This window comes from Podarcis cretensis, assembly GCF_951804945.1.
Source record: "Podarcis cretensis genome assembly, chromosome: 6".
Classification (NCBI taxonomy): domain Eukaryota; kingdom Metazoa; phylum Chordata; class Lepidosauria; order Squamata; family Lacertidae; genus Podarcis; species Podarcis cretensis.
In genome coordinates, this window is record NC_137175.1 from 90,056,616 (window position 1) to 90,084,065 (window position 27,450).

Genomic DNA, 27,450 nt, shown 5'->3' on the forward strand with positions numbered 1-27,450 from the left:
TAAGTACTTAATTCGTTCCGGAGGCCCGTACTTAACCTGAGGCACCACTTTAGCTAATGGGGCCTCCTGCTGCTGCCGCGCTGCCAGAGCACAATTTCTGTTCTCATCCTGAAGCAAAGTTCTTAACCTGAAGCACTATTTCTGGGTTAGTGGAGTCTTTAACCTAAAGCGTATGTAACCTGAAGCGTATGTAACCTGAGGTACCACTGTACGTAGGTCACAAGTGACATTCACAAACACAGTGGAAGGAGAGGGATGAGGTAGAAGCAGCTGGAGATCTCCTGATTCTCTGCTACAGTCTGACAAGAATGCAGAATAGAAAGATACATACCTATACAACTTCCATTTTCTGCTTTGGTCATTCCATTTGGACACAGATCAATGCATTTATAGCCACCTCGTGTATTCTTGCAATGCTGGTCAAGTCTGCATACATTTTGTCTGCATTCATTCACATCTTTAAGAAGACAGAAGGTTCAGTAGCTAAACTGATAGCATTATGCTCTCACCTCTTGGGCTATGAGGGCAACCCTTGTTTTATGTAACTTCTCCCTCTCCCATATACTTTTGTGAAGAAATCTTTATGTGGCTCAGAAGAAAACGGCTTACAATTTGCATGTGGCACCAAGGTCATATGATCTGACCTTTTCCTATTGCCAAGTGAAATAGATATTAACAGAGACGTACAGCAAAAGTTCACCCTGTCGCATCTGACTTGGGCTGCATTTCTGGCTGTTGTAGAAACATGTTTTGCCTTAAGACAAGGGTGGAGAATTAGATCTGGCCAACGGGTCAAATTGCTGACTGTCCCCATCTCCCGTTAGCCAACTGTGGCACATGGGTGGGGCTGCTGCCTATCAATCACCTGACATCACAATGACCTCGGGCAGCCCATTTTCCTTTGCCCACATGGTTTACACCAATCCATGTGGGCAGAAACAGAGGGTGTTGCAGACACCGCTGATCGGCTTTTGGCAGGGAGCCGACATTGTATATAAACTTACCGTATTTTTCGCCCTATAGGACACACTTTTCCCCCTCCAAAAATGAAGGGGAAATCTGGGTGCGTCCTATGGGGCGAATGCAGGCTTTCGCTGAAGCTTGGAGAGCGAGAGGGGTCGGTGCGTACCGACCCCTCTCGCTCTCCAGGCTTCAGGAAGACATCCACAGCCTAGGCAGCCCTGTGGGAACTCCCGCAGGGCTGTCTAGGCTGCGGATAGTAGCCTGCTTCCCGGAGCGCCAGGCGCGCTGAGAGCAGAGTACCCGGCGCTTCGGGAACACATCCGCAGCCTAGACAGCCCTACGGGAGTTCCCGCAGGGCTGTCTAGGCTGCGGATAGCAGCCTGCTGCCCGGTGCGAGGGGCGCCCTGAAGCAGAGCGCCCCTCATGCCGGGCAGACATCCGCAGCGTGGCGAGCCCTGCAGGAGTTCCCCGCAGGGCTCCCCACGCTACGGATAGCAGCCTGCTGCCCGGCGGGCAGGGCACCCTGAAGCAGAGCGCCCCGCGCGCCGGACAGACATCGGCCAGCCCCACAAGCTCGGGGGACAGCAGAGAGGCGCAGCGCCGCCATCCCGCTGTTCCTCGACCTGGTTCGGTTTCCCCGACCTGGTTTGGGGGGGGGAAATAAAGGGATTTTTTTTTTCCTTTATTCCCCCCCCCCCAAAAAAAACCAACAACACTAGGTGCATCCTATGGGACGGAGCGTCCTATGGGACGAAAAATACGGTACTTTTTTACATCGTAAAATATATCTTATATCTGCAACTGTAGTGCTGCAACTGTCGTTAAGGCATGAGTTTGACTTACAAAGCATTACCAGATAGGTACATCTGGGCAGCAGTTAAATCTCAGTTACGTAGAGATGTGCTAATTGGTGCCTATTGATGGAGGAGATGGACAATGACACACAAGGTAGAGCAGGACCTCTACGGGCAAGTAGTGAGCCCTTACCCTTGCAGAAAAGAGCTTAGTAAGGGGGAAGGAGTCACAACCACTGCTGATCCAGGGCAAGGGCTGTGTATGGGCACTTCACTCATGCCACAGGGGGAGTATCGCTGGCAGCCCACAGGACCTAGTCCTGGGCCAAAGGGGGTAGAGGAATTAAGCTGCCTTAAGAAACACTCATCTAGCACCAAGAACTGCTAAGCAGGGAACTTTCAGTCATTCTGTCTTACAAAGCATAGCAAAAAAGATCCTTTCAGTGGAATCTAGCCTTTGCAGCTGAAATTACCATGAGTTGGGAAGGAATTGAACTGCAAACACACACTTCCTATGAGCCCGGTCCCTGTGTAGTGTAGTGCCTAGAGCAGGGGTCCCCAAACTAAGGCCCGCGGGCTGGATAAGACCCAAGGGACTCGTTTATCCAGCCCACGGCAACCCCTGCCACCCGCTGCCGCCACCTGCTCTTACCGGCACTACACTGCGCGGCTGCCCACTTCCATGTTGGAGGAGCACCGGAAATAGCTTGTGCACATGCACAAGTGTTATTTCCGGTGTACATCTGGGGTGGAGGAGGCCCGTGCACATGCACACAAGCTATTTCCGGTGGTCCTCTGACCTGGAAGTGCACCGGAAATAGTGTGTACAAAAGTGTATGGGCACGCGCTCCCTCGCCCTCCGGCCCGCTGCGTGATTGGCGCTGGACACACCAGTCTGAGGCGTGGTAAGTTTGCTGAGCCCTGGCCTAGAGTGTTAGATTGGAAAAATATTGGAGAACAGCCTTACCAAAGGTGTCATGGGCTTTGAAGATGCTCGAACTCAGGACGAACGGGAGAAACATGCTAAAAGGAAGGCATGCTTGGCAAACCGTCACCATGATCAACTCCCGCCCGGAAACCTACGTCCCCACTGTGGAAGGACGTATGGATCCAGAATTGGTCTCCCCAGTCACTTACAGACTTACTGTTTAAACAGCTGTTCATGGAAGAAAATCTTACTCTGTTTCAAGTGATCATCAAAGAAAAGAAGAGGATTAGGAGCGGGGAAATCCAGGTTTAGATCGTGCTCAGCCCTGAAGTTCACTAGACCTTGGTTCATTCATTGTTCCTTATACTAGGAATAGCTTGGAGATTTTCAAGGCCTTTAGGTTTCTTAAGAAATATCTGATTGACTATATGTTGCTCCTTCTAGATTATATTTCAAAGCAAACCTACTCAAGACATTTAAAGGCAAATTGTTATTTGATTTCCAGAGGATTTTTTTATTAGCAGGACTTAATAGGCTTTGTCCAGCTCTCCAAGAGAACCTTTATAAACTACGTGTATAGGCCCCACTGTCCTGAAATCTATTTCATACCTATGCATTTTCTGCCTTTTAGCTGATATCCTGGTTCACATCCACAGTGGAAGCTTCCAATGGTGTTGAAACAGCGTTGGTTACAAGGGTTCGACTCTTGGCACTCATTAACATCTGTTGAATAATATAGACATGATTAAACCTCTCTTACTTGGGAGTGATTGTTGTCAGAGGGCAAAGCCAGACATTTGTCACCAAACAGAGGCAATGAGATGAGGGAATTTCTTAACTCTTCACATGACTATTGTTTTTCCCTCAGCCTAACCAATAAGTTTCTGTTACAGATAGGTAGCCGTGTTGGTCTGCCATAGTCAAAACAAAATAAAAAAAAGTAAGTTAGTTCTTGGTATGAGCTTTCGTGTGCATGCACACTTCTTCAGATACTTCTTCAGTGTATCTGAAGAAGTGTGCATGCACACGAAAGCTCATACCAAGAACTAACTTAGTTGGTCTTTAAGGTGCTACTGGAAGGAATTTTTTTATTTTGTTTCAATAAGTTTCTGTCCAGCTTGGGGAGGCACAGCCAGGCTGAACTGCTAGGGAACATGTAGAATCAGTTGGCTGGGTGCGACCCCACAAAAACACCCATTTGAGGTGGGTTCGAGTTCATTAGGTGAAACATCAGTGACATTTCATGCAGTTTCACTCCTTGCAAAACCCAGGGGTTGCCACCCTTTTGCATTCTTAACAGTTGTTTCTCGAGTTAGATCTTACTCAGGCTACCGGTTAGCTATCATTGCTCTAAACCATGCAAAATACTAGCATGAAATGGAAAGTAACATCAAATGACAAGAACCTGTGTTTACACAGATCTGAGCGAAAGAGCACTAACGAAAAACGAATTGCCTGTTGAGTATTCTGGAAACTGCAGAGAGATTATCAGATAATCACAAAATGTGAAGGCAAAATTTCAAAGAACATTTTAATCAAATCCTTACTGCATTCAAGGATCCATCCTGCCCTTATAAAAAAAAATGTTATTTAACGGAGTCTCACATGATTTAATAATAATTGTTGGCAGATAAGACGACACTATCTCCATACCTTGGCAATTTAGTCCATCTGATGTTCTTCTGAAGCCGATCCCACACCGAACCACACAGTGGTAAGAGCCAATAATGTTTTCACAGTCCTGGCCAGCTTGGCAAGAATGCCTCCCTAAGGCACACTCATCAATATCTGCAATAAAGGCAAGCCATATGTGCATTCATACATCAATCCATCATGGAAGAAACAGTGTCTATTTTATCATGAGAATACCCAGGTTAGTATCTTAGGACCTGATCTGAAGGCATATATAGTGGTACATCTGGTTGCGGATGGGATTCATTCCGGAAGTCTGGTTTCCCCAACCTGAGGACCGCTTCTGTGCATGCGTACGTGGCGGTAGACCACTTCTGCACATGTGCATAAGCGGTTTACTGCTTCTGCGCATGTGTGCGCGGCAAAACCCGGTAAAATACTTGCGGGTTTGCTGCTTTCGCATCCCAAAGTTTACGTAACCAGAGGGTTACATAACCGGAGGTACTGGTCAGTATCTGAATAGGACATCAGCTTTAGTTCCATCATAGAAGAAAAAATGGGATTTGCCGTATTTTTCACCCCATAGGACGCACTTTTCCCCCTCCAAAAATGAAGGGGAAATCTGGGTGCGTCCTATGGGGTGAATGCTGACCCCTCTCGCTCTCCAGGCTTCAGGAAGACATCCGCAGCCCTGCAGGAGGTCCGGCAGGGCTGTCTAGGCTGCGGATAGCAGCCTGCTCCCCGGAGCGTCAGGCGCCCTGAAAGCAGAGTGCCCGGTGCTTCGGGAGCGCATCCGCAGCCTGGGCAGCCCTGCAGGAGGTCCGGCAGGGATGTCTAGGCTGCGGATAGCAGCCTGCTTCCCGGAGCGTCGGGTGCCCTGAAAGCAGAGCACCCGGCACTTCGGGAACACATCCGCAGCCTAGGCAGCCCTGTGGGAATTCTCCGCAGGGCTCCCCACGCTGCGGATAGCAGCCTGCCGCCCAGCAGGCAGGGCACCCTGAAGCGGAGCGCCCCGTGCGCCGGGCAGACATCCGCAGCGTGGGGAGCCCTGCAGGAGTTCCCCTCAGGGCTCCCCACGCTGCGGATAGCAGCCTGCCACCTGAGGCAGACATCGGCCTGCCCCACAAGCTCGGGGGACAGCAGGGAGGTGCAGCGCCGTTCCTCGACCTGGTTCGGTTTCCCTGACCTGCTTTTGGGGGGGAAATAAAGGGGGGGAAATTTCCTTTATTCCCCCCCCCCAAAAAAAACTAGGTGCGTCCTATGGGACGGAGCGTCCTATGGGACGAAAAATACGGTAAATACAAAGAATAAAAGATAAAATAACATTCATCTCTCATGTATTCTAAATACTGTCATAAAAACACAGTGTGGCCAGTGCACGACATCTAAAAGCAAACCTTACCTTGGCATGCTCTTCCATCTGCTGATATGGTAAGGCCTTTGGGACACGAGCAATAATAGGTTCCTATGGCGTTGTGGCAAGTGTGGGAACATGGATTTCGAACTGTACACTCATCTTCATCTAATGATAAAAGCAAAACCACATAAAACCGTTTACACGGTATAGTTCAGAAACAGGAATATAGACTGGCAACAGGAAGTCTATAGGGACTAACTTGGCTTCTGGGATTCATTACCGTTATCTTTAAAAACAAAAATGAGGAAGAGAAGGACCCAGCCCCCTTCCCACACTGTTAATCCTGCTCACACTACAGCAGCAATTGGAACATTCTAAAAATACTAAAGGGTTAGGAATAAGGAGAAGCAAAACGAAAATTCAATTGTCTTAAAAGATCAGAATGGAAGACTGGACCCCCAAATTCAGTTTCAGTTCTAACCCACTCTTAATATATCTCTGTGAATGTATGTTAATATGTTGCCATTGGGCAAAGTCAGATTTTCCCCCCAAGATAAGGGCAGGGATGGGTAATACCTAACTTGAGTTTCTCAAACCAATACATGAACCAAAACACAGCCGCTCTTTGAAATTCACAGTTCTCTGAATTCTTGCCTTGACACTCTCCAACATGTACAAAGGTGCATATATTAGGGAAAGTGTACTTAAAAAGGCATATTATTGATGAAAATAACATACAAATGCATTAGGAAAAATTGCTTGACAAAATGTGTATATTAGTCAAAACAATAAACAAAAATATATGAGAAATTCTTGCTAAAAAGCTAACGAATTTTCATGATTTTTTTAAAAATAAAACAACCACCCACAAATTGCTGCAGAAAAGAACAACTCACTATTAAGACTGGGAAAATGAGAAACCTAAATACACAGGTTCACCCATCCCTACTTGAGAATAACGGTTTCTGAATAAGCAACATGTTCAGCAACTTTAGCTCTAATTTACCTAAAGTGAAGTCTGGAGGAGGCATTCTAGGAGCCTGCAAATGTGTGCTTCAAAGGGGCTTGGCAGGCAAGAGGGCTGCAAAGCCAGGAGCCAAGGCAGCGACCTGAGTGTTCTATGTTTAGTCACATTATTAGCCATATTCTTACCTGTACAATATGGCCCAGCAGAGTCTAAGCCAAACCCATTAGGACATTGGTTGCTTTGGTCTCCTGTGGATGAAGGAAGCAAAAGGATTACAGACTGACACAAAAACAACAACTAAGGACACCAGATTTTTCTTTTCCAAAGTTCTTCAAAAGTTCACTGGGTACTGTATTTTTCGCCCCATAGGACGCACTTTTCCCCCTCCAAAAATGAAGGGGAAATGTGTGTGAATCCTATGGGGCGAATGCAGGCTTTCGCTGAAGCCTGGAGAGCGAGAGGCACCGACCCCTCTCGCTCTCCAGGCTTCAGGAAGCTATCCGTAAGCCTTGCAAGCCCTGCGGGAGTTCCCGCGGGCTCACAAGGCTTGCGGGCCGCAGCCTGCCGCCCGAAGCACAAAGAGCCCTCCGGAGGGCTCCCCGTGCTTCGGGCGAGTGTCCGCAAGGCTTGGGGCGGCAGCCGCGGCTGGGTAGGGGATAATTTTTTAAATTCATCCCCCCCCCAAAAAAAAACCCGAGGTGCGTCCTGTGGGCCGGTGCGCCCTATAGGACGAAAAATACGGTACTTTGGTCTGAAAGTTTTCTGTTTATTGTAATTTTGTTTATTTAATTGATAGGGAAGTCTATAAATGATGTAAGTAGATGAATATTCAAAACTGAATAAACGTTTATGCAGAAATGTACTGCCCTCAATAAGATTATGTTGCTTTTATGTACAACAATGGGGAAAAAATCCATCTAAAATAAAAAATTGCATTCAAGATGACAGTAAGGGAAGAACCAAAGTAAATATTCTTCCTTTCTAAAGAATAATCCACTTCAGGAAAGGCAAAACATTTCAGATTCATTTTTTTGTATCTAGTCATCAGACCATCAAAATAACTGTGGGGGGGGGGGGCGGGGCAAGACTAATAAAAGTTAACAGACCCCAAATGAAACTACATAAACAAAGCTAAAATGCCATATTTTCCTGGCAACTCACAAGTCCCCTTTAAAAAGATGTCCCTGTTTTAAAAAATATTTTAAAAAGAATTTATACACATCTGAATAAATTTATGTAAAAACTAAAGGGAAAAAATTAATAAAACTTTAAATTTTGAATCACCCAGATACGATGCAGCATTCTCTCTAAGGAGTTTCCTGTCTCATCAGTTATTGCAGACAGCAATTGTGCAGTTTTCACAGTTGCATTTTTATCTTGTTCACCCAGTAGATAAATTACAGACTCACGATTACACCTCTACCTATTTCTCCCTAAATTTGTCCCAAGTATTGTTCTACCAGTGCATTATGCAAGGGATTATATATAATAGTATGTACAAGGTCTTCAACCCAATGTAAACTACTTAGAATAGGGCATGTTTTTACCATATTCCTTCTAAAACATTTAACAGCATCAGATTTAACTGGCCTTCCTTTACTTAAAAGGCAACTCATTCCTACCAAACCCTACGTGTACCATTCCCTGCAACAATACCTTTTGTAATGGAAGCACGGATTTTAAAAGTTAGAGCTTCTTCGAGTGCATTGTATTCTGTTTCAACAGAAGCGGCCTGGAGGGTTTCCACCAGGAAGGGCATTCTTCCGCGATTCGGGTCGTAGGTAATGGTATGGTTCCAAGTGTATGGTACACTAACTCCATCTATGGTGAAGAGTCGTGTAGAGTAAGCATAGAGCTGACCAGGGCCTGTCTGAATATAATCTTCTGTATAATCCTGAAACGAACACCACACAACTCCAGATTAAGGAGACATTAAGGAGACACTTTGCCATTCTCCATGGCCATAGCGGACATGCAGGAATGGACGCAATCATCCACAGTTTTGAAAAATGCTAGATTGCTATAATGGAACTATATTTCCCTTCCATTCCTCCAGCTTGAAAGGAACACAAGTGGAATCCAGAGGGGAAGAAAATACACGGACTACAATATTTGAGCTGTTGCTTGGTGCTCATGCAACCAGCACATAGCCTGCTAAGAGCCGGTCTTGTGTGTCCCATGTAGGAGAAGGGATTAAAGGTAAAAGGTAGGGACCCCAGACGGTTAAGTCCAGTCAAAGGCAACTATGAGGTTGTGGCACTCATCTCGCTTTCAGGCCAAGGGAGCGGGTGTTTGTCCACAGACAGCTTTGCGGGTCATGTGGCCAGCAGGACTAAACCGCTTCTGGCACAATGGGACACCGTGATGGAAGTCAGAGTGCACGGAAACGCCGTCTACCTTCCTGCCACAGCAGTACCTATTTATCTACTTGTACTGGCATGCTTTCGAACTGCTAGGTTGGCAGGAGCTGGGACAGAGCAACAGGAGCTCACTCTGTTGCAGAGATTTGAACTAACGTCCTTCCGATCGGCAAGCCCAAGAGGCTCAGTGGCTTAGACCACAGAGCCACCTGTATCCCATCACATCAGTGGATGGATGCCTATCCATAGCGAAAATAAAACTAACAATATAGTGCAAAATAGCAATCAAAAGAACTTTTGGGGACAATGAGCGGATGATCAAATAGTATACTTTGCCTACAACCACAGGATGATATGAGGGTGATAGTGCTGTCAACTGACACACTAACGTTATGATGGCTGAGTGTACTGGGGAAACCTATAGACAGATAGTTTCAGTAATATATAGAGATGATTTACCTTTACATTAACATCAGGTGATGATTGTAACTGCAGCATGTGGCCACTGATGACAACATCCAAGAGTAAAGATCCATCTGAGTCCAAGCCACGGGCGACATGAGTCATTCGTAAGATCTCCCCTGTGAATTTTAGTAATAGTTCAAATGTGTGAACGTGGGGGGGGGGCTGCCCCCATAAGAAATCCCAAGTCAAAAATTAATTAACAAAGAACCATTTAAATTTGCATTAACTATCTTAAAGCCAACTTTAAAGGGGACCGTTGACAGTGATCATTAGAAGACTTGTAAGGCATATTTTTTAAACCTCCTATTTATCATTCGGTACTCACACCTTTAAAGGCCAAATATATTGTTCTCAAAGTAAGAGACAGATAGAAACGTCTTCCTGCAGCTCCTTCAGTTTGAACCAGGAGGCCAAAATACCATAAACCCAACTATGGCAAATTGTTCTAAACAGAAGCTTTGGAAGTTATGCAAAATAGAAAGCTGTTGTCCCATTTTTAACTAACCGGTAGCAAATTCCACTTGTGTCTCTCTCTTGAAAACTGCATTGGTGAGTGAAAAGCCATTCACTGCTTCTCCATTTTCTTTGGCTGTTGTCCAATAAATGGGACTCAGAATAGAAACTAGTGCTCTCATTGCTGGACCTTTAGAGGGGGGGAAAGCATTGTCATATACACAGCAACATTTGTGGGTTGGTTTTTTTGCATTTTGTATTACTTACAATGTCACCTGACCTTTAATAAATTCTCTCTCTTGTTACTGATTGCCTTATATATTTTATGAAAATAGCAGAGGAAATAAGCATATACAATGGTACCTCTACTTATGAACGCAATCCGTTTCGGGGTGCCATTTGCACCCTGAAAAGTCCGTAAGTAGAGCGCTGCTGCTGCGCGAAGTGTGACAAAGCGTTTCTGTGCATGTGCGAAGCGCACAGATCGCTTCTGTACGTGCACGTGCGGCAAAACCCAGAAGTATACACTTCCAGGTTTGCCGCATTCGCAACCCAAAAATCCACAACATGAAGTGAATGCAACCAGAGGTATTACTGTACTGGAGTCTGCAAAGAGTTTGACAGTAAAAGCACAGCAGCCTCAATCTGCTTGCCAGCTCTAAAAGACCTGGAGACACTCTTGCTAGCCCCAATCCTCTTTGAAATGGAGTGCAAGCTCATAGGTTCATTGCTCTCCTCTCCAGAGTAAGTTACATGCCTCCTCATTCATATGGTACTTTTCCCATGGAATGTAGAGAGACGGAAGGGGCTTGTAAGGCTATGTCAAAGGAAAAGTTGAACAAAATATGTGACGATCAGAGGTAGCAAAGCAAAACAAACAAAAGCAAACAAACAAGCACCCCAATGTTGTCTGCTAGCCATGAAGAGCATGGGTCAGCTGGTATTTCAACAGAATAAAAACTGTGCTAAGTTTGATAAACCTAAGGAACATTTCTCAGATATTAAAGAAACAGATGTACGTACCCAGACTCCGTGGGATATTCGTAATCTTGGCTTGTATTCGCCTAGTGTCCAGATCTGGGCTATCGATTATAGTGGCATTCAGGAAAGCGATTCCAAACTCAACATCATTAATATTTCCAATGACACTTCCTCTAGCCCGTGGAGGTCCGCCTATTGCCAAGGAAGTCAAGAGTTGGGGGGGGGGGGGAGAGGGGGAATGGCCATCTGTAACATCGATTACTTCGTAACGTTTCGAAAAATCAAATCAAATGTGAGTATTATTATCCAAGTGCTGATGTTGAGCCACACTTCCCCCTCTGTTTTGGAAAAAAAAAATGAAGACATAAAATGGAACAGCACAACTAAATAATGATGTTAGTAGACATCTACTAGGCCACATATCCCCAGAGGAAAAACCAGGGGCTTTTCATGAGACATCGAGTCCTCTAAGGAAAAGGCAACTGTTGTTTAGCACTGCATGCCAATGGTAACACAACAAAGTATGGCAGGAAAGGAAACAGAATAAACTGCAGGAATTCAGGCAGGCTCTGCGAAATTATTTGGTTAGGACTTGGGCCAGAACACCAAAGTATATTCATCTTACTGACATGTAAAACTTCTCTGTGTTCTGGTGCCACATTTTAAGGAAACAACAACTGAAAAAATATATATACAAAGTGCTGCTAATAAGAGAGACACCTGTGTTTGTAAAAGTTTGTTTTTCAAAACATTTCTTCCCGTTTTCTACATGTGTGTGCACTTTCAGGTAGGGAAACAAGACAAGTATTCGTAACTTCCCTCGGATTACGCAGCATTCTGAGCAACCGTCCAACGTTTTTAGGTTCCTTTCAGTGAAGCAGTAATAAGAAATGGTTGGATTCCTTTGCAAATATTGGTCTGGCAGTTTGAGCAGACAATTTTCAAATTGTTCCCTGAGTCTATCTGAACATATATTAAGTCAGAACGTTGGTTCATTTAGGCCCAGTGACAGGTGGCAACTCTCCAAGTTGTGAGCTAAGAGAAGCAACTAACTGACTGCTTCCAATATTCCACTACTTCTCCCCCCACACACACACACACCAAAAAGGGGGTGAAGATCAGGAATAAAAGTTCAAATGTTCATAATATCAGGAGGTGCTATATCAGCACAGGCAGTCAGCTGGACTACTGCTGAAACACCCTCAATGTTACTGAGAATTTTTTTTTTTGGGGGGGGGAATTTGAGCTCTTCTAGGGTCCCTTCCAGACACCTTTTTATTGCACATTAAATGATGCTTTGAGCTCACTGGGGTGGTCACATGAGAATCTGCTTTCAGTACTGTTTGTACCTGAAAATGTTTTGGAAATGTTTCATTTCCAACCTGTAACTTCCTGCTGAAATCTCCTATCTTTTCATACCCACAAAGTTCTGGGTTATTTTCATTCTGTTATTGTTGTGCCAACTCAACCCTGGGCAGCAAGAATGTGGCAGCACTGGGGAAGCGTGGTGGAACAAACTAAAGCAGAATAAATCCCCCCACCCAATGCACTATTATTATGTCAAAGAGCACATGCTATTATGTCAAAGAGACACAGGAGAATGTTGAACAAATTTCAAACATAGGGCCAAATTAAATTTGTTTCAATGGGGCTGGAGAAGGGAGTGATAAAACAGGGACATAGCAGGCACGGAGGTAGAACTTAATCTTTTCCTCCCTCACTGTGATCCAGAGGAGAATCCCTTCCTTTGAAGGCAACCCTCCATTTGTTCCCGTGAGGATACCTCCTAGTTCAAAATCTGGTTTCAAGGGGATTCAGAAAGGATTAAATTTCTTCTGCATCGCCTCTGTGATTCCTCAACATGATCAGCAACTCTTGCTCACTCACAGTATCGTCATTTAAAACAAACAAACAAACAAACCTGCCCATTAAATGTAAACTCATTTACCATCATGTTCAGTTTGGCTCTCAGCCTAGAACAAAAACTGATGTAGAACATTTTTGGAAGTTTCATTTCTTGTGTACTGGGATTCTGAAAACACTTTTCTTCAGGCAGAAAGGAAGAAGAAGAAGAAGAAGAAGAAGAAGAAGAAGAAGAAGAGTTTGAATTTGATTTCCCGCTTTATCACTACCCTAAGGAGTCTTTAAAGCCTCAGCGCCTAGGACTTGCCGATTGAAAGGTCGGCGGTTCGAATCCCTGCGGCGGGGTGCGCTCCCGCTGCTCGGTCCCAGCGCCTGCTAACCTAGCAGTTCGAAAGCACCTCCGGGTGCAAGTAGATAAATAGGGACCGCTTACCAGCGGGAAGGTAAACGGCGTTTCCGTGTGCGGCTCTGGCTCGCCAGATGCAGCTTTGTCACGCTGGCCACGTGACCCGGAAGTGTCTCCGGACAGCGCTGGCCCCTGGCCTCTTAAGTGAGATGGGCGCACAACCCCAGAGTCTGTCAAGACTGGCCCGTACGGGCAGGGGTACCTTTACCTTTACCTTTAAGGAGTCTCAAAGCGACTAACAATCTCCTTTTCCCTTCCTCCCCAACAACAAACACTCTGTGAGGTGAGTGAGGCTGAGAGACTTCAGAGAAGTGTGACTGGCCCAAGGTCACCCAGCAGCTGCATCTGGAGGAGTGGGGAATCAAACCCAGTTCACCAGATTATGAGTCCACCGCTCTTAACCACTACACCACACTGGCTCTCCAAGTGCCCAGTGTCCAGAATGTTACTGTTTGTTTGTTTGGTTGGTTGGTTGGTTCTCAGCATCTGAGACACACTCTTGAGTCTGCCTACTTACCTGGACAAGCTTGAACATTACACCTGGAAATCTGAGAGTCGTCTCCGGGACAAGGTCGCCCACTGTTAGATGGGGACGGATTATTGCACAGCCGTGATCGCGCCTGCTCTCCTCCCCCACAAGAAGCAGAACATGCACTCCAAGGCTGCCATGGGCCCCAGTTTCCATCCACTGTAAACCAATGCAGAAGACAAGAATTAATACTATTTCGGCAAGGTTTCTCGTGTGTGCACAAACGTTATGTGCTAACTCAAATGCGAGCAACCATAGGATATAAAGGGAGTGCTGCTTACAACAGGAGTCCAGGGAAGGGGGTAGGAAGGGGGAGAGGTTGAGAAATGGGGTGAATGGTACAACAGCTACACACAGACCAGGGAATAATCATGGAAACTAGATACAGACCATTCCCTCCCACCCAAAAAGGTACTTGTCAGGGGTTCAGGAGCAGAGGCACAGGGAGGAGAGGAGATGGAGAGCGAGGGGGAGGAATCCGAGGGGAGCGTAGGAGAAGAGGACAGTGGACCGAGGGATTCCACGAGCCTCTCCAGCAAATCGGAAGATTCACAGAAGGGGGCGCCAGTGGCCAGGGGTAGGGGGTTCCCAAGGGGAACGCCCCAGGAGCAAGGGGGAAGCAGAGACTCCCAGAGCAGTAGTTGGAAATCAGGAACAGCTTCCCCACCAGAGCAGAGTGGGGGGGAAGAGTCCCAAGGATCGGGGCCAGTGCATTCCCCACCAGGGAGAGAAGATAAGGCAGGGCTGACCACACCTCCATCGGGGAGTCAGACAACAGAGGAGAGGTCAGATCCGGCCAGTATTCCGGAAGAGGGAAGCAGTGACAGAAGCAGTGTAACGGTCAGGAGGAAGGTCACTGGGTTGGCGCGAGAGGCAAGTTCAAATGTACAGGAGCGTGGGACAGCAGAGAGTGAGGATTGGGAACCAGGTCCTAAAGCCCGCCGGAGGGAGGGGGAGGAGCTAAGCGACTCAGCGTCGGAAGAGTCCAGAAAGGGCAATGCCCCAGCGGGCAGGAGGACCCAGAGGAGGAGAGAGCAGCGTAAAAGGTGGAGCAGAGCTAGGATCTTAAACTGGTGTCATAGGGGAGGAGACTCAGACGGTACTTCGCCGGTCTAGGCTTTAAGACGTAGAGCTGCGCGCTACGGCTTTGAAATGGAAACTGAATCTCAATAAAGACTTTTGTACATAACTACAGCCTAGCGTTGGTCCTCTGTGAGCTGGGACCTAGAGGCAGCTCTGACAGTACTCTTTATTACATTAAAGTTGTTGCATACATAAATAACCTTTTTTGACACATGGGAATTTCAGTCTGAATTATCCCCAGCAGAAAGGACTCTGGTTGTTGTTTTTTTAAAGTACTTTTTGTGTACTTTACATAAAGTGTACTTTGTGTACTTTACACAAAAAATGATTTTTTTTCAATTCATTATGGATCATTTCCCAATACTCTTTTACCCTTTTACATGTCCACCACATCTGAAAGAACATTCCCTCCACCTCTTTGCATCTTCAGCACTTATCTAATTCAGTCCTATACATCTTAGCAAGCCCTTCTTCTCAGTATCTTTGGGGTATTTTTAATAACAACAGCATAGGCATAATGCATTCTTCGTTACTTCAGCATTTTCACAGAATCAGAAGTCGGAAGGGTCCCTGAAGATTCTCTAGATCAAACCTAATTAAATCTTGGCATTATCAGCACCACACTCTAACCAAGTGAGCTATTGAAATCGGGACTGCTGCTTTGCATATGTATGTACCGTATTTTTCTGTGTATAACACGGGGGGGGGGGGATTGCCCACAGTTGCTGAGCTTTTTTTCAGGGGGGGGGTTGCCCAGACTTGTTCAGCTTTTTGGGGGAGCGGGTTGCCAAAAATCGCTCACCCGCAGGACCACCACAGCCAGTCGTGCGCACATCGACGAAGCCACCAATCGTCTGCATGCTCTCAGAAACCCGCCAAATTGCTACAGCAGCCAATTGCCAGCGGACCTTGACACACCCACCAATCACCAGCAAAAACGCCGCTGACAATCTCCGGCTCGCAGCAGCCACCAATCACCCATCCAACCTCTCCACTATTCGTGTAAAAGACGACCCCACATTTTTAGCATAATTCCTTAATGAAATAACCTTGTCTTATAAACAGAAAAAACATGGTAATAACCATGTACATGCTAAGGTAACTCACCAGGACAAAGCTCTATATTACACCTCTGTATCTGGGTATCAGCACCTGCGCAGGCTCTTCCCCCATTGAGCGGACGAGGATTGTCGCAAGTCCGGTACCTTCTCAACTGGCCACTGTTACACGTTCGGCTGCAAGTGCCCCAGTTGCTCCAAGGGCCCCAGTTACCATGCACTGCAGAAACAAAACATTTTTGAAACAGCAATACTGAAAGAGATGAAAGCCATCGTGCGGTCCAAAATAATAATTTTAGTCAACGCTGGAGAAAAGTTTATGTGTTTCTAAGTGTCTGGAGGCAGTTGGAGGATGGATGGCGGCTAGCAGATTGAGGTTGAATCCTGACAAGACAGAAGTACTGTTCTTGGGGGACAGGAGGCAGGCGGGTGTGGAGGACTCCCTGGTCCTGAATGGGGTAACTGTGCCCCTGAAGGACCAGGTGCACAGCCTGGGAGTCATTCTGGACTCACAGCTGTCCATGGAGGCACAGGTCAATTCTGCGTCCAGGGCAGCTGTTTACCAGCTCCATATGGTCCGCAGGCTGAGAGCCTACCTGCCCACGGACCATCTCGCCAGAGTGGTGCATGCTCTGGATATCTCTCGCTTGGACTACTGCAATGCGCTCTATGTGGGGCTACCTTTGAAAGTGACCCGGAAACCACAAGTAATCCAGAATGCGGCAGCTAGACTGGTGACTGGGAGTGGCCGCCGAGACCATATAACACCGGTCTTGAAAGACCTACACTGGCTCCCAGTACGTTGCCGAGCACAATTCAAAGTGTTGGTGCTGACCTTTAAAGCCCTAAACGGCCTCGGTCCAATATACCAGAAGGAGTGTCTCCACCCCCATCGTTCTGCCCGGACACTGAGGTCCAGCGCCGAGGGCCTTCTGGTGGTTCCCTCACTGCGAGAAGCCAAGTTACAGGGAACCAGGCAGAGGGCCTTCTCGGTAGTGGCACCCGCCCTATGGAACGTCCTCCCATCAGATGTCGAAGAGAAAAACAACTACCTGACATTTAGAATACATCTGAAGGCAGCCCTGTTTAGGGAAGCTTTTAATGTTTAATAGGTTATTGTATTTTAGTGTTTTGTTGGAAGCTGCCCAGAGTGGCTGGGGAAACCCAGCCAGATGGGTGGGGTATAAATAAATAATTAATTATTATTATAAAATTTACAGGTACACTGTCTCTAGAATAGTAGAGAAGAGCTCTTTCAGGAGCCCCCACGCATCAAAGGCTGGGAGATTTATGCTTTCATTTATTCTGCATGTGGCCCACCTTTCATCCCTTGTGTATTGTGAGCTGGCTGCTGCCACCAACTCTATGTATGCTTTACGTGTCTAGCTGTATCACTGTTTGCCTCCTCTCAATCTGGGGATATTTTAACATGCCTTTGGGAGCTCTGATAATGCACATCTGCTCATCACAAAGAGGCTTGTAAGCATGTTCGTCTGAACATGCTTAGAATCCCCCCTTTAGATCTTCCCACTCAATGAAGGAAAGTCCAGGATTGAGTGGGTGTGTACAGGAGCAGGGGGCAGAGCTGGTACAGGCCAACCACATGCTCCCTATACAAATTGGGATATCCTATTAAGGGGACGCAGGTGGCGCTGTGGGTTAAAGCCTCAGCGCCTAGGACTTGCCGATCGAAAGGTCGGCGGTTCGAATCCCTGCGGCGGGGTGCACTCCCGCTGCTCGGTCCCAGCGCCTGCCAACCTAGCAGTTCGAAAGCACCTCCGGGTGCAAGTAGATAAATAGGGACCGCTTACCAGCGGGAAGGTAAACGGCGTTTCCGTGTGCGGCTCTGGCTTGCCAGAGCAGCGATGTCACGCTGGCCACGTGACCCGGAAGTGTCTCCGGACAGCGCTGGCCCCTGGCCTCTTAAGTGAGATGGGCGCACAACCCCAGAGTCTGTCAAGACTGGCCCGTACGGGCAGGGGTACCTTTACCTTTTACCTTATTAAGGTACACCTGAACACACCTACAGAGTGGATATATTGCACTGTTGAGAAATGGACAGAGTTCTGTAAATTGATAGCAACCACAGCAACCTGGGTTCTGGGAAGCAAATGCTTTTATCAACTACCTTCTTGCTCCTGACAGCTGCATAAAGCCTTTCTTCCAATGCACCACCCCGGTCTTTAAAATGCATCATATAATCCAGCTCTCAAGTACATTTAATTAAAGTGATGGAAAACCATTTCAGTTATACTTTCCTGGTGGGTTAAAGCAGTGGATGTAGGCAGCGGGGACTTCGGTGAGAAACAAAGTAAAGGACCCCTGGACAGTTAAGTCCAGTCAAAGGCAGCTATGGGCTTGCAGCCTTCATCTCGCTTTCAGGCCAAGGGAGCCGGCATTTGTCCACAGACAGCTTTCCAGGTCATGTGGCCAGCAGGACTAAACCGCTTCTGGCGCAATGGGACACTGTGACAGAAACTAGAGCGCACGGAAACACTGTTTACCTTCCTGCAGCAGGGGTACCTATTTATCTACTTGCACTGGCGTGCTTTTGAACTGCTAGGTTGGCAGGAGCCGGGAGAGAGCAATGGGAGCTCACCCCGTCATGGGGATTCGAACTGCTGACCTTCTGATTGGCAAGCCCAAGAGGCTCGGTGGTTTAGACCACAGAGCCACCTGCGCAACATAAGTAGGGTAACTGGCCAAGGGACAAGCAATGCATGATGTTAAATGCATCTTTGGACTTAATGGAGGGGGCCCTGATTATTGCAAGGTGGGTGCGATAATTAATGGGATCACAGCAGGCATGGAGGTGGAATTTTCCTTCCCTTCCCTGCTGCAAAGGAAAACCCTCCCCTGAAGCTGGAATTCGAAACCTCACAGAGGCCAGTGGGAAAGTACTTCCCAATGCAAACAGCTTATTCAGGGAAGATTGCATATAAACGCAGACTTGCCATGGACAAATTCAATGATATTTGCAATCCATTCTTACAAATACTGTAATAGGTTAAGATCTGGTGAAGAACAATAACAACCTTGCAAAGTATACGGTTTTGGGTTTTCCCCCTCCCCCTTCTACACAGGTTCTGCACAACCGAACACCGTGACGGAAATGCCATTTACCTTCCTGCCGCAACGATACCTATTTATCTACTTGCACTGGTGTGCTTTTGAACTGCTAGGTTGGCAGGAGCTGGGACAGAACAATGGGAGCTCACCCCGTCGTGGGATTCGAACCACCGATCTTCTGATCGGCAAGCCCAAGAGGCTCAGTGGTTTAGACCACAGCGCCTGTGGTCTCCCCACAGGAAAGCATTATAGCTATCAAGAACTATAACTTGATCTGGCCTCTGTAGGAGAAAAGCTCTCTCTGGTAACCCCAAGTTTGCCCCACTGTTCCAATTCCAAAAGGCACTTACTGGGACAGGGATCACTATTGCAAAAATCAACCTGCATGTCATTTCCTTCACACTTGTGTCCGCCGTACTGTGGGGGTGGGTCTGAGCAGTCTCTGGTTCTCTGTCGGGTACCACCTCCACAAGACATGGTGCAAGCACTCCAGCTGGACCAGGAAGCCCACTTTCCATTCACTGGTTTGAAGAAAAAAATGTTTTATTATTTTTTTAAACACACTTCCAAACACAGCACTGAAATCCGAGTTCTGTATCCAACCCAAACAACAACACAGGCATGCAAGAATGATGTACGGCAGAGCAGAATCTCAATGTGAAAGAGAAAAATCCAAGCTACAGGTGGCAGGGATGTTGTTCGCAGGTTCACCTGTAAAGCAGGTATCTGTGTGTGCATGCATATGTCTTTAACAGGGAAAGGAGGGCTGGGGAAAGGAGAGCTGAACCCTTCCCTATTGTGTGTAGAGGTCCCTGAGCCACCCCCTAAATAAATCACAATTCACACAGAATTTTTGTTTAAGGTTTTTGGCATAATTTTGGCCACAACTTTATTAACATACATGGATGTGAGTGGTTGCTTAGGCATAGGTTAGGACTATCTGTCCCCCCGCCTGGGGACAGAACTGACTTCCGGATTCCAGTGAAAGCCAGTAAGGGAAAACAATACAGTGGTACCTCAGGTTACATACGCTTCAGGTTACAGAATCTGCTAGCCCAGAAATATTACCTCGGGTTAAGAACTTTGCTTCAGGATGAGAACAGAAATCGTGCTCCGGCGGTGCAGCAGCAGCGGGAGGCCCCATTAGCTAAAGTGGTACTTCAGGTTAAGAACAGTTTCAAGTTAAGAACAGACCTCCAGAACGAATTAAGTACTTAACCCGAGGTACCACTGTATTGGGGAGAAATGGAGCTGAGCCACAGGCCCTCACCTCTCCCCGCATGCTCCCAGGGGCTTGCACGGCCCTAGCCCCTTGCCAGGGATATAGACAAATGTATGGCAACCCCTGGATTCCTTTAACGGAATTCCCTTGCAGCAGCACCATTGGAGGGGCAGGCACTGCCAACCACATCCCTGCCACCAACCAAAAATTAACCAATGCCTAACCACAACCTTAGGGACGCAGGTGGCGCTGTGGGTTAAAGCCTTAGCGCCTAGGACTTGCCGATCGAAAGGTTGCGGTTCGAATCCCTGCGGCGGGGTGCGCTCCCGCTGCTCGGTCCCAGCGCCTGCCAACCTAGCAGTTCGAAAGCACCTCCGGGTGCAAGTAGATAAATAGGGACCGCTTACCAGCGGGAAGGTAAACGGCGTTTCCGTGTGCGGCTCTGGCTCGCCAGATGCAGCTTTGTCATGCTGGCCACGTGACCCGGAAGTGTCTCCGGACAGCGCTGGCCCCTGGCCTCTTGAGTGAGATGGGCGCACAACCCCAGAGTCTGTCAAGACTGGCCCGTACGGGCAGGGGTACCTTTACCTTTACCTTTAACCACAACCTTACAAGTTGTGACGATTTGCTACGCAGGAGGCAAAAACCAGATGGCACCAGCCAATCTGCCAAATGGACAAAATTCTTACCAGGCCCCTGTCCCAATGGCAGACGACCCCATGACAGGCATAGCAATGTCAAACGCAACAGCCCTAAATTAGGGAGGGTGGGTGGGCGATCCGATGCACGCAGCATAAGAGACTGAAAAAAGCTGCATACCAAGAACATATAACCTTCGGGCCAACATCTCCCCAACAACCCAAATTGGCCCAATCACAGTCAGGGCCATCCAAATGGTCCCGCCCAGTAACCAAGAGGAGGGGTCCTGTTCGACCCCACATGCTCTCCATGAAGGAGAACACGCTTTCTAAAACTACCTTTCTCTTTACATTTTTATGAGACCCAGAAAACAACAATTCATTCCATGTTTAGTTTACCTGGACAGTCTCTCTTGCTGCAGACCTGCATCTGTGCATCAGGTCCTTCACAGTAGTTCCCATCGAACGATGGAGGAGGGTTATTGCATAGCCGTAATCTGGTGTGGGTACCTTTGCCACAGGTCTCACTGCACGTCCCCCATGGTAGCCAAGAACCCCAGGCACCATTAACTAGAAAACAGGAAGGGTTACAATCCAAGCTGGAACTTCATTTTCTAATTAAACAACACCACCACAATTGGGTTGGAGCCAAAGTTGCCTGAGTTGAAGGCCACCTGAACAACTGATCTTTCCTCTCCCCTCCATCCTAATTCAAAAAAGGACGGAACAGCAAGACGATAGAGAAGAAAGGGGAATTCTGGTGGACGTGTCCAAAGGTGAAAGACTTCTGGGGAAAGATATATAATGAGTTGAAAAAAATGTTGAAATACACATTTATTAAGAAACCAGAAGCCTTTCTACTTGGAATAGTGGGTTTGGAATTGCCCAAGAAAGATGTTAGATTGTTTTTGTATGCCACAACCGCAGCTAGAATTTTGTTAGCCAAAAATTGGAAATTACAAGAAATGCCACCAGTGGAGGAATGGCAGATGAAGATGGACTTTTTGGAGCTGGCTGACCTGACCGGAAGAATCCACGACCAGAAGGAGGAGGAGTATCAAGATGAATGGAAGAAATTTAAAGATTATTTAGTTAAATATGTCAAGATAATTAGAATCACTTGTGAGTAACAGATAGGCCTAGGAGTTGAATATGTCAAATTGCATAATACTATGGATAGAAGTCAATATGAAAAGGAAGAAAGACGTTAATTGTCCAAGTAAATTTTACTGGAAAATAGTGTTGGAGAACTGCTATAATGAGCTACAGGGAAACTCAGGTAGGAGGATTTGAGGAAGTCACTCAACAATGGTAACAAAAGTGGGACTATAACAGTTAAGATTAATGTTTGTCTGTTTGTTTGTTTGTTTGTTTGTTTGTTTGTTTGTTTTATACTGAAATGTTTTTTGATTGCTGTTATGTTTGTTATAAATTTGGAAAATCAATAAAAAAATGGGGGGGGGGGAGAGAAGGGGAGTTTGGTTCATGTGTGCCACTTTTAACAGCGTCTCTGTATTCTCACCTGGGCACGGCCTAATGTTGCACATGATTGGCTCAACGGCGCTGCCATCACAAGGCCTTCCACCATGTTGGGCAGGAGGGTTGCTGCAAGTCCTGGTTCTGGTCTTGTTGCCTTGCCCACAGGTTTTAGAGCATTCTTCCCAAGATCCCCATTCTGACCAGTTGCCATCCACTAAAAAGAATATATATTGCATGTGACTTGTTAACCTATGTTGGGAAATGCTTTAGACTTTGGATTTCTACGATGAGCAAAACCTCATCAGACACACAATGCTGTTTGCTTAAACTGGAGCCCTGGTATCTGGCAAAACTGCATCCTATTCAGCTTCTCAAGAACTCCCTCGTGTTAAACTAAACAGAATGTAATGTTACTAAAGCTGTTAAATTTGCTAATTTGGAAGTAGATTCCACTCACACAAATGAGACTTAATTCCAAGTAATCGTCTGCAGCAGAAGTGGCAACCCTGTAAAGGTTTTTGCGGCTCACAGGGACTGCCCCCAAACAATTGTGTGGTAATTCTGTGCCTTTTAAAAGTAATTTATTGATCCATTACTCTCCCCCCCCCCCAACTTTCTCTGTGATTATTTTCCTTTCTTAGACTTGCCTAAGTGCTCTTTGGGTAATTTTCCATGCTTTTAAATCTGTCGGGGGCTTCTTAACACACACACTCCTGAAGTGCCTCATTCTTCCTTCCGCTTTTCTTTCTTTCTGCTGTTTCCAAGTATACTATTAATATTATTTTTATTTATGTATTCTTATTTATTCAATTTATACACCGCCCTTCATCCAAAGATCCCAGGACACATCATTAAGAACATAATTTACACAGCATAATTAAAAACAACAACACAGTGTAATGATAAAATAATCATAACAACAGCCTTCCACATACATTTAACAGGCCATAGATTACTTAACAGCATTACTACTTAGCAGCTTGTGATTCCTTCAGCGGCTGATGATTAATGATTATCGCCAAGTGCTGCCAAAGGCATCACAGCAACAAAAACAATGCAGACAGCTGTTGTGAGTATTGAATTAAATTGTTGTCAGTAAGGAATTAAATGAAACCAGGGAAGAGACATGGAGGACATTCAACACTACGTATTTGTTACGATGCCCTTTATATACACCCCCTAGGCAAAAATTCCTCAGTTACATCCTCTGCTCTCTTTCCAGCCAAACTCCCCTTGAGCAAATCTCTATTTTACTGTCTGGGAATAATATATTTATTACTGCACAGGTTGCAAACTTTGCTCTGGCTGCAAGTAAGTTGAGAGCTAGGTAGGAAGACAAGTATCATAAGGGGGAGTGTGAGACGTGGAGTGCTTAAATTATGTAAGAGTGATTTTTGCATTTTTGTATGTTTTGCTGTTGTTGTACAGTTTTAAATCAATTATTTGTATCCTATGCATTGTGACCAATTGTGACGGCTCATAGCTTTTAGCAATAAAGATTCACTTCACTTCGAACCAGGGAAGAGGAACCATGTTGGTCCATGACTACTGACTTCCATGTGGCCCTTGGTGGAAATCCAAATTTACCTGGGCACAGTCTGTTCTGACAGCTGCGCATTTCATGATCGGGCTCCATACAGCGTCGTCCGCCATTTGCGGGGAGCGGATTGTTACACAGGCGGATCCTCTTCTGAACACCTTGACCACATGTTACACTGCACGGCTGCCAGTCAAGCCAGTCAGAAAATCCTCCGTGCACTGGAATAAAACAATTTCATGTATATTCTTATTCTTATTAATATACTGCCCTATACCTGGAGGTCTCAAGTCAGTTCACAGAAAAATATCTTAGTCGATATTCCTCTCACCATCAGACAAGTGTATTTTATTGCTTTCTGAATCTTAAAGCCCCCTAAAAATTCAGATGATGATGATAGTTGCCTCAGTCATTAGTCTTCATTTGGTAGGCCCTGCCCCACAACTGGAGATGGACTTCACATAAGGAGAATTACAACAGTGAATTATTGCTGTTTCTTTGTATTTTTTTCTCAAAGGAGAAAGAGAAATAGAAAGATATGTTAGGGAAGGAAGGAAGAGTTAATGGCTCGCAAATGCCTAAGACCATTTCTTTTGCAAAGCCAAGTAGGTTCATAATAATAGGCCCAGTATATGAAAATAAGGAAGACCAATGGCCTAAGTAGTGTCCCAATATTGCTACTTCTAGGGCAATGCTTCTCAATGGTCCTTCTCATGGTCCCCTAGCAAGACCCAACATGCATTCGGATAGCATTATTGTACAGAACGAGGGAGATGCAAATAGAAAAGGTGTTCCCTCTCTTTGCTTCTTTGCTAAAGAGCATACAAATTTCTGAATCCCATAGAGCTCCTCAACAGGGAGAATGAAAAGCTAGCCTAGACTTCGCACCCACCTTGGACAATGAGTGGAACTTTGACCAGGACAGATCCCATGAGGTTCCTAGCTACGCACTCGTATTCCGAAGTATCCTTCTTGTGTGCAACCGCAATAAGCAAGGAGCCATTAGTCAAGACGGTCATTCGGTCCTGACTAAGGAGAGGCCGGCCTTGACGAGACCATTCGATGGTCGGAGGAGGTTCTCCTTCTGCTTGGCAGTTCAGCATCACTGTGGTTCCAGCATCAACAATCGTCTCTACTGGCTCAATTGTAATAACAGGTGCACCTAAGATAAAAACAGAATGCTTCCAGGTTTGCTGATTTCAGCAACAAATCACTTACAAATCAAGGACCTGAAGGAGCGTCTCCACCTCCATCGTTCAGCCCGGACACTGAGGTCCAGCGCCGAGGGCCTTCTGGCGGTTCCCTCACTGTGAGAAGTAAGGTTACAGGGAACCAGGCAGAGGGCCTTCTCGGTAGTGGCACCCGCCCTGTGGAACGCCCTCCCATCAGGTGTTGAGGAAATAAACAACTAACTTTTAGAAGACATCTGAAGGTGGCCCTGTATCAGGAAGTTTTTAATGTTTGATGCTTTATCAAGTTTTTAATATTTTGCTGGAAGCCACCCAGGGTGGCTGGGGAAACCCAGCCAGATGGGCGAGGTATAAATAATAAATTATTATTATAATTATTATTATTACTATTGTTATTATTATTACTTCCACTGTTCCCACCTCTCTGCAGTATGTAAGTGGTAACTTGCAGCATCTGTCATCAGTCAATGACAGTGGGATGCTTACATTACCTGTCCTGGCCAGTGGCCAGGCAGCAAGAAAAACATATAGCCACCATACTGACCCTGGTGACTTCACTTTCCACCAGGAATCATGGAGTTTGTAACTCAGCTCCCATGATCCTTTGTGGGAAAAGATGCTGCCGCTCCCACTATGTTGACAGCATGCTTTTTTCTTTTTCTTTACAGCTTGGCCATTTGTTAAGGAAAAGAGACCCTGTCAGTGTCCCCTATCTTTGATGGAGGCCTTCCCCACCTGTTACCTTGGCCTCCCTTGTCAAGGTACCATTTTCCCCACGAATGAAAGAATTGGGACACGGGGTGAGAGCAAACTTGAGGCAAAGAACTTGTAGTTCCTGCTTCATTTGTTAAGCTCACTAGTTTGCCATGGCAAGTCACTACTTCTTAGGCTAACCAGCTTCATTGCGAAGAGACTACAGGCCAATCTTACACTTAGTAAAAAGGTAAAGGGACCCCTGACCATTAGGTCCAGTCGTGACCGGCTCTGGGGTTGTGGCGCTCATCTCGCTTTATTTGCCGAGGGAGCTGGCATACAGCTTCCGGGTCATGTGGCCAGCATGACTAAGCCGCTTCTGGTGAACCAGAGCAGCGCACGGAAACGCCGTTTACCTTCCCGCCGGAGCAGTACCTATTTATCTACTTGCACTTTGACGTGCTTTCGAACTACTAGGTTGGCAGGAGCAGGGACCGAGCAACAGGAGCTCACCCCATCACGGGGTTTCGAACCGCCGACCTTCTGATCGGCAAGTCCTAGGCTCTGTGGTTTAACCCACAGCGCCACCCGTGTCCCTGCACTTAGTAGTGTGCAGCAAAAAAGCCTTATTTTTCTTTAATTACAACTGAAGGGGAACCCTGATTATTATTAGGTTTGCAGCACGCGCACCAAGGAGAATTATCCCTCTTGCACTGTGCAACGCCACTGAATTATACCTGCCTCCTTTACCAAAGAGACTTAGGGGGAAAAGAAGAATATGCCGTTTGGCCCTATAACACTGTGTTGACTAAGGCAAAGATGGAGAGGTCCATGGGTCACATAAATAAGCCTAGTTTTAACTCATGCAGCAGGCAGGTACGTCCAAGTGTAAAATTTAGAACTCCAACACGTATAGTGTGAATATTCTTTTGCGGCTTACTGTGCAATGTCAGGGTTACGCGGTGTTCGACAACGCCGGCATCGTTTGTAGCTACACATGCATATTCCGCAGCATCTTCATTCTGAAAAGAAGTCAGCATGTTGACAGATGAGCAATCCAATAATTTTTATTCAGCGTTGATTTGCAGTACATTAAACCCAGCAATGGCTTGGAAATTGTATAATATATACAGAAGCCAGCAGGGATTCAGTAGGATGGAAGTTAGTGGCGGTGGTAGTGACAGTAAAAGGTAAAGGTAAAGGCCCCCTGGAAGGTTAAGTCCAGTCAAAGGAGACTATGGGGTTGTGGTGCTCATCTCGCTTTTCAGGCCAAGGGAACTGGCGTTTGTCCACAGACAGCTTTCCAGGTCATGTGGTCAGCAGGACTAAAGTGCTTCTGGCGCAACGGAACACTGTGACAGAAACCAGAGTGCACAGAAACCGTTTACCTTCCCACCCCCATCGTTTTACCTGGACACTGAGGTCCAGAACCAAGGGCCTTCTGGTGGTTCCCTCACTGCAAGAAGCAAAGCTACAGGGAAGCAGGCAGAGGGCCTTTTCGGTAGTGGCGCCCGCCCTGTGGAATGCCCTCCCATCAGATGTCAAAGAGATAAACAACTACCAGACATTTAGAAGACATCTGAAGGCAGCCCTGTTCAGGGAAGTTTTTAATATGTGACATTTTAATGTATTTTTAATCTTTGTTGGAAGCAGCCCAGAGTGGCTCTGGGGAAGCCCAGCCAGATGGGCCGGGTACAAATAGATTATTATTATTATTATTATTATTATTATTATTATTATTATTATTATTAATTTATCTAGTTGCACTTGTGCAATTGTGTGC

At 46.4% G+C, this 27,450-nt stretch overlaps 1 protein-coding gene across 2 annotated transcripts in view; it reads right to left on the minus strand.

The window, feature by feature from the left end:
- HMCN1 (hemicentin 1) overlaps positions 1-27,450 on the minus strand; it is a 325,809-nt gene that overhangs the window by 11,771 nt on the left and 286,588 nt on the right. For both annotated transcript variants that reach the window (XM_079980967.1, XM_079980966.1), the window contains 17 exons: positions 26,608-26,689; positions 24,677-24,946; positions 23,835-24,005; positions 22,291-22,461; positions 21,168-21,338; positions 19,259-19,429; positions 15,889-16,059; positions 13,687-13,857; positions 10,943-11,092; positions 9,972-10,109; positions 9,461-9,582; positions 8,298-8,535; positions 6,827-6,889; positions 5,720-5,839; positions 4,339-4,473; positions 3,295-3,408; positions 332-457 (listed from right to left, as the gene is read on the minus strand). In XM_079980967.1, the coding sequence (XP_079837093.1) occupies positions 332-457; positions 3,295-3,408; positions 4,339-4,473; positions 5,720-5,839; positions 6,827-6,889; positions 8,298-8,535; positions 9,461-9,582; positions 9,972-10,109; positions 10,943-11,092; positions 13,687-13,857; positions 15,889-16,059; positions 19,259-19,429; positions 21,168-21,338; positions 22,291-22,461; positions 23,835-24,005; positions 24,677-24,946; positions 26,608-26,689 (2,584 nt within the window). The remainder of the gene's footprint in view (positions 1-331; positions 458-3,294; positions 3,409-4,338; positions 4,474-5,719; positions 5,840-6,826; positions 6,890-8,297; positions 8,536-9,460; positions 9,583-9,971; positions 10,110-10,942; positions 11,093-13,686; positions 13,858-15,888; positions 16,060-19,258; positions 19,430-21,167; positions 21,339-22,290; positions 22,462-23,834; positions 24,006-24,676; positions 24,947-26,607; positions 26,690-27,450) is intronic.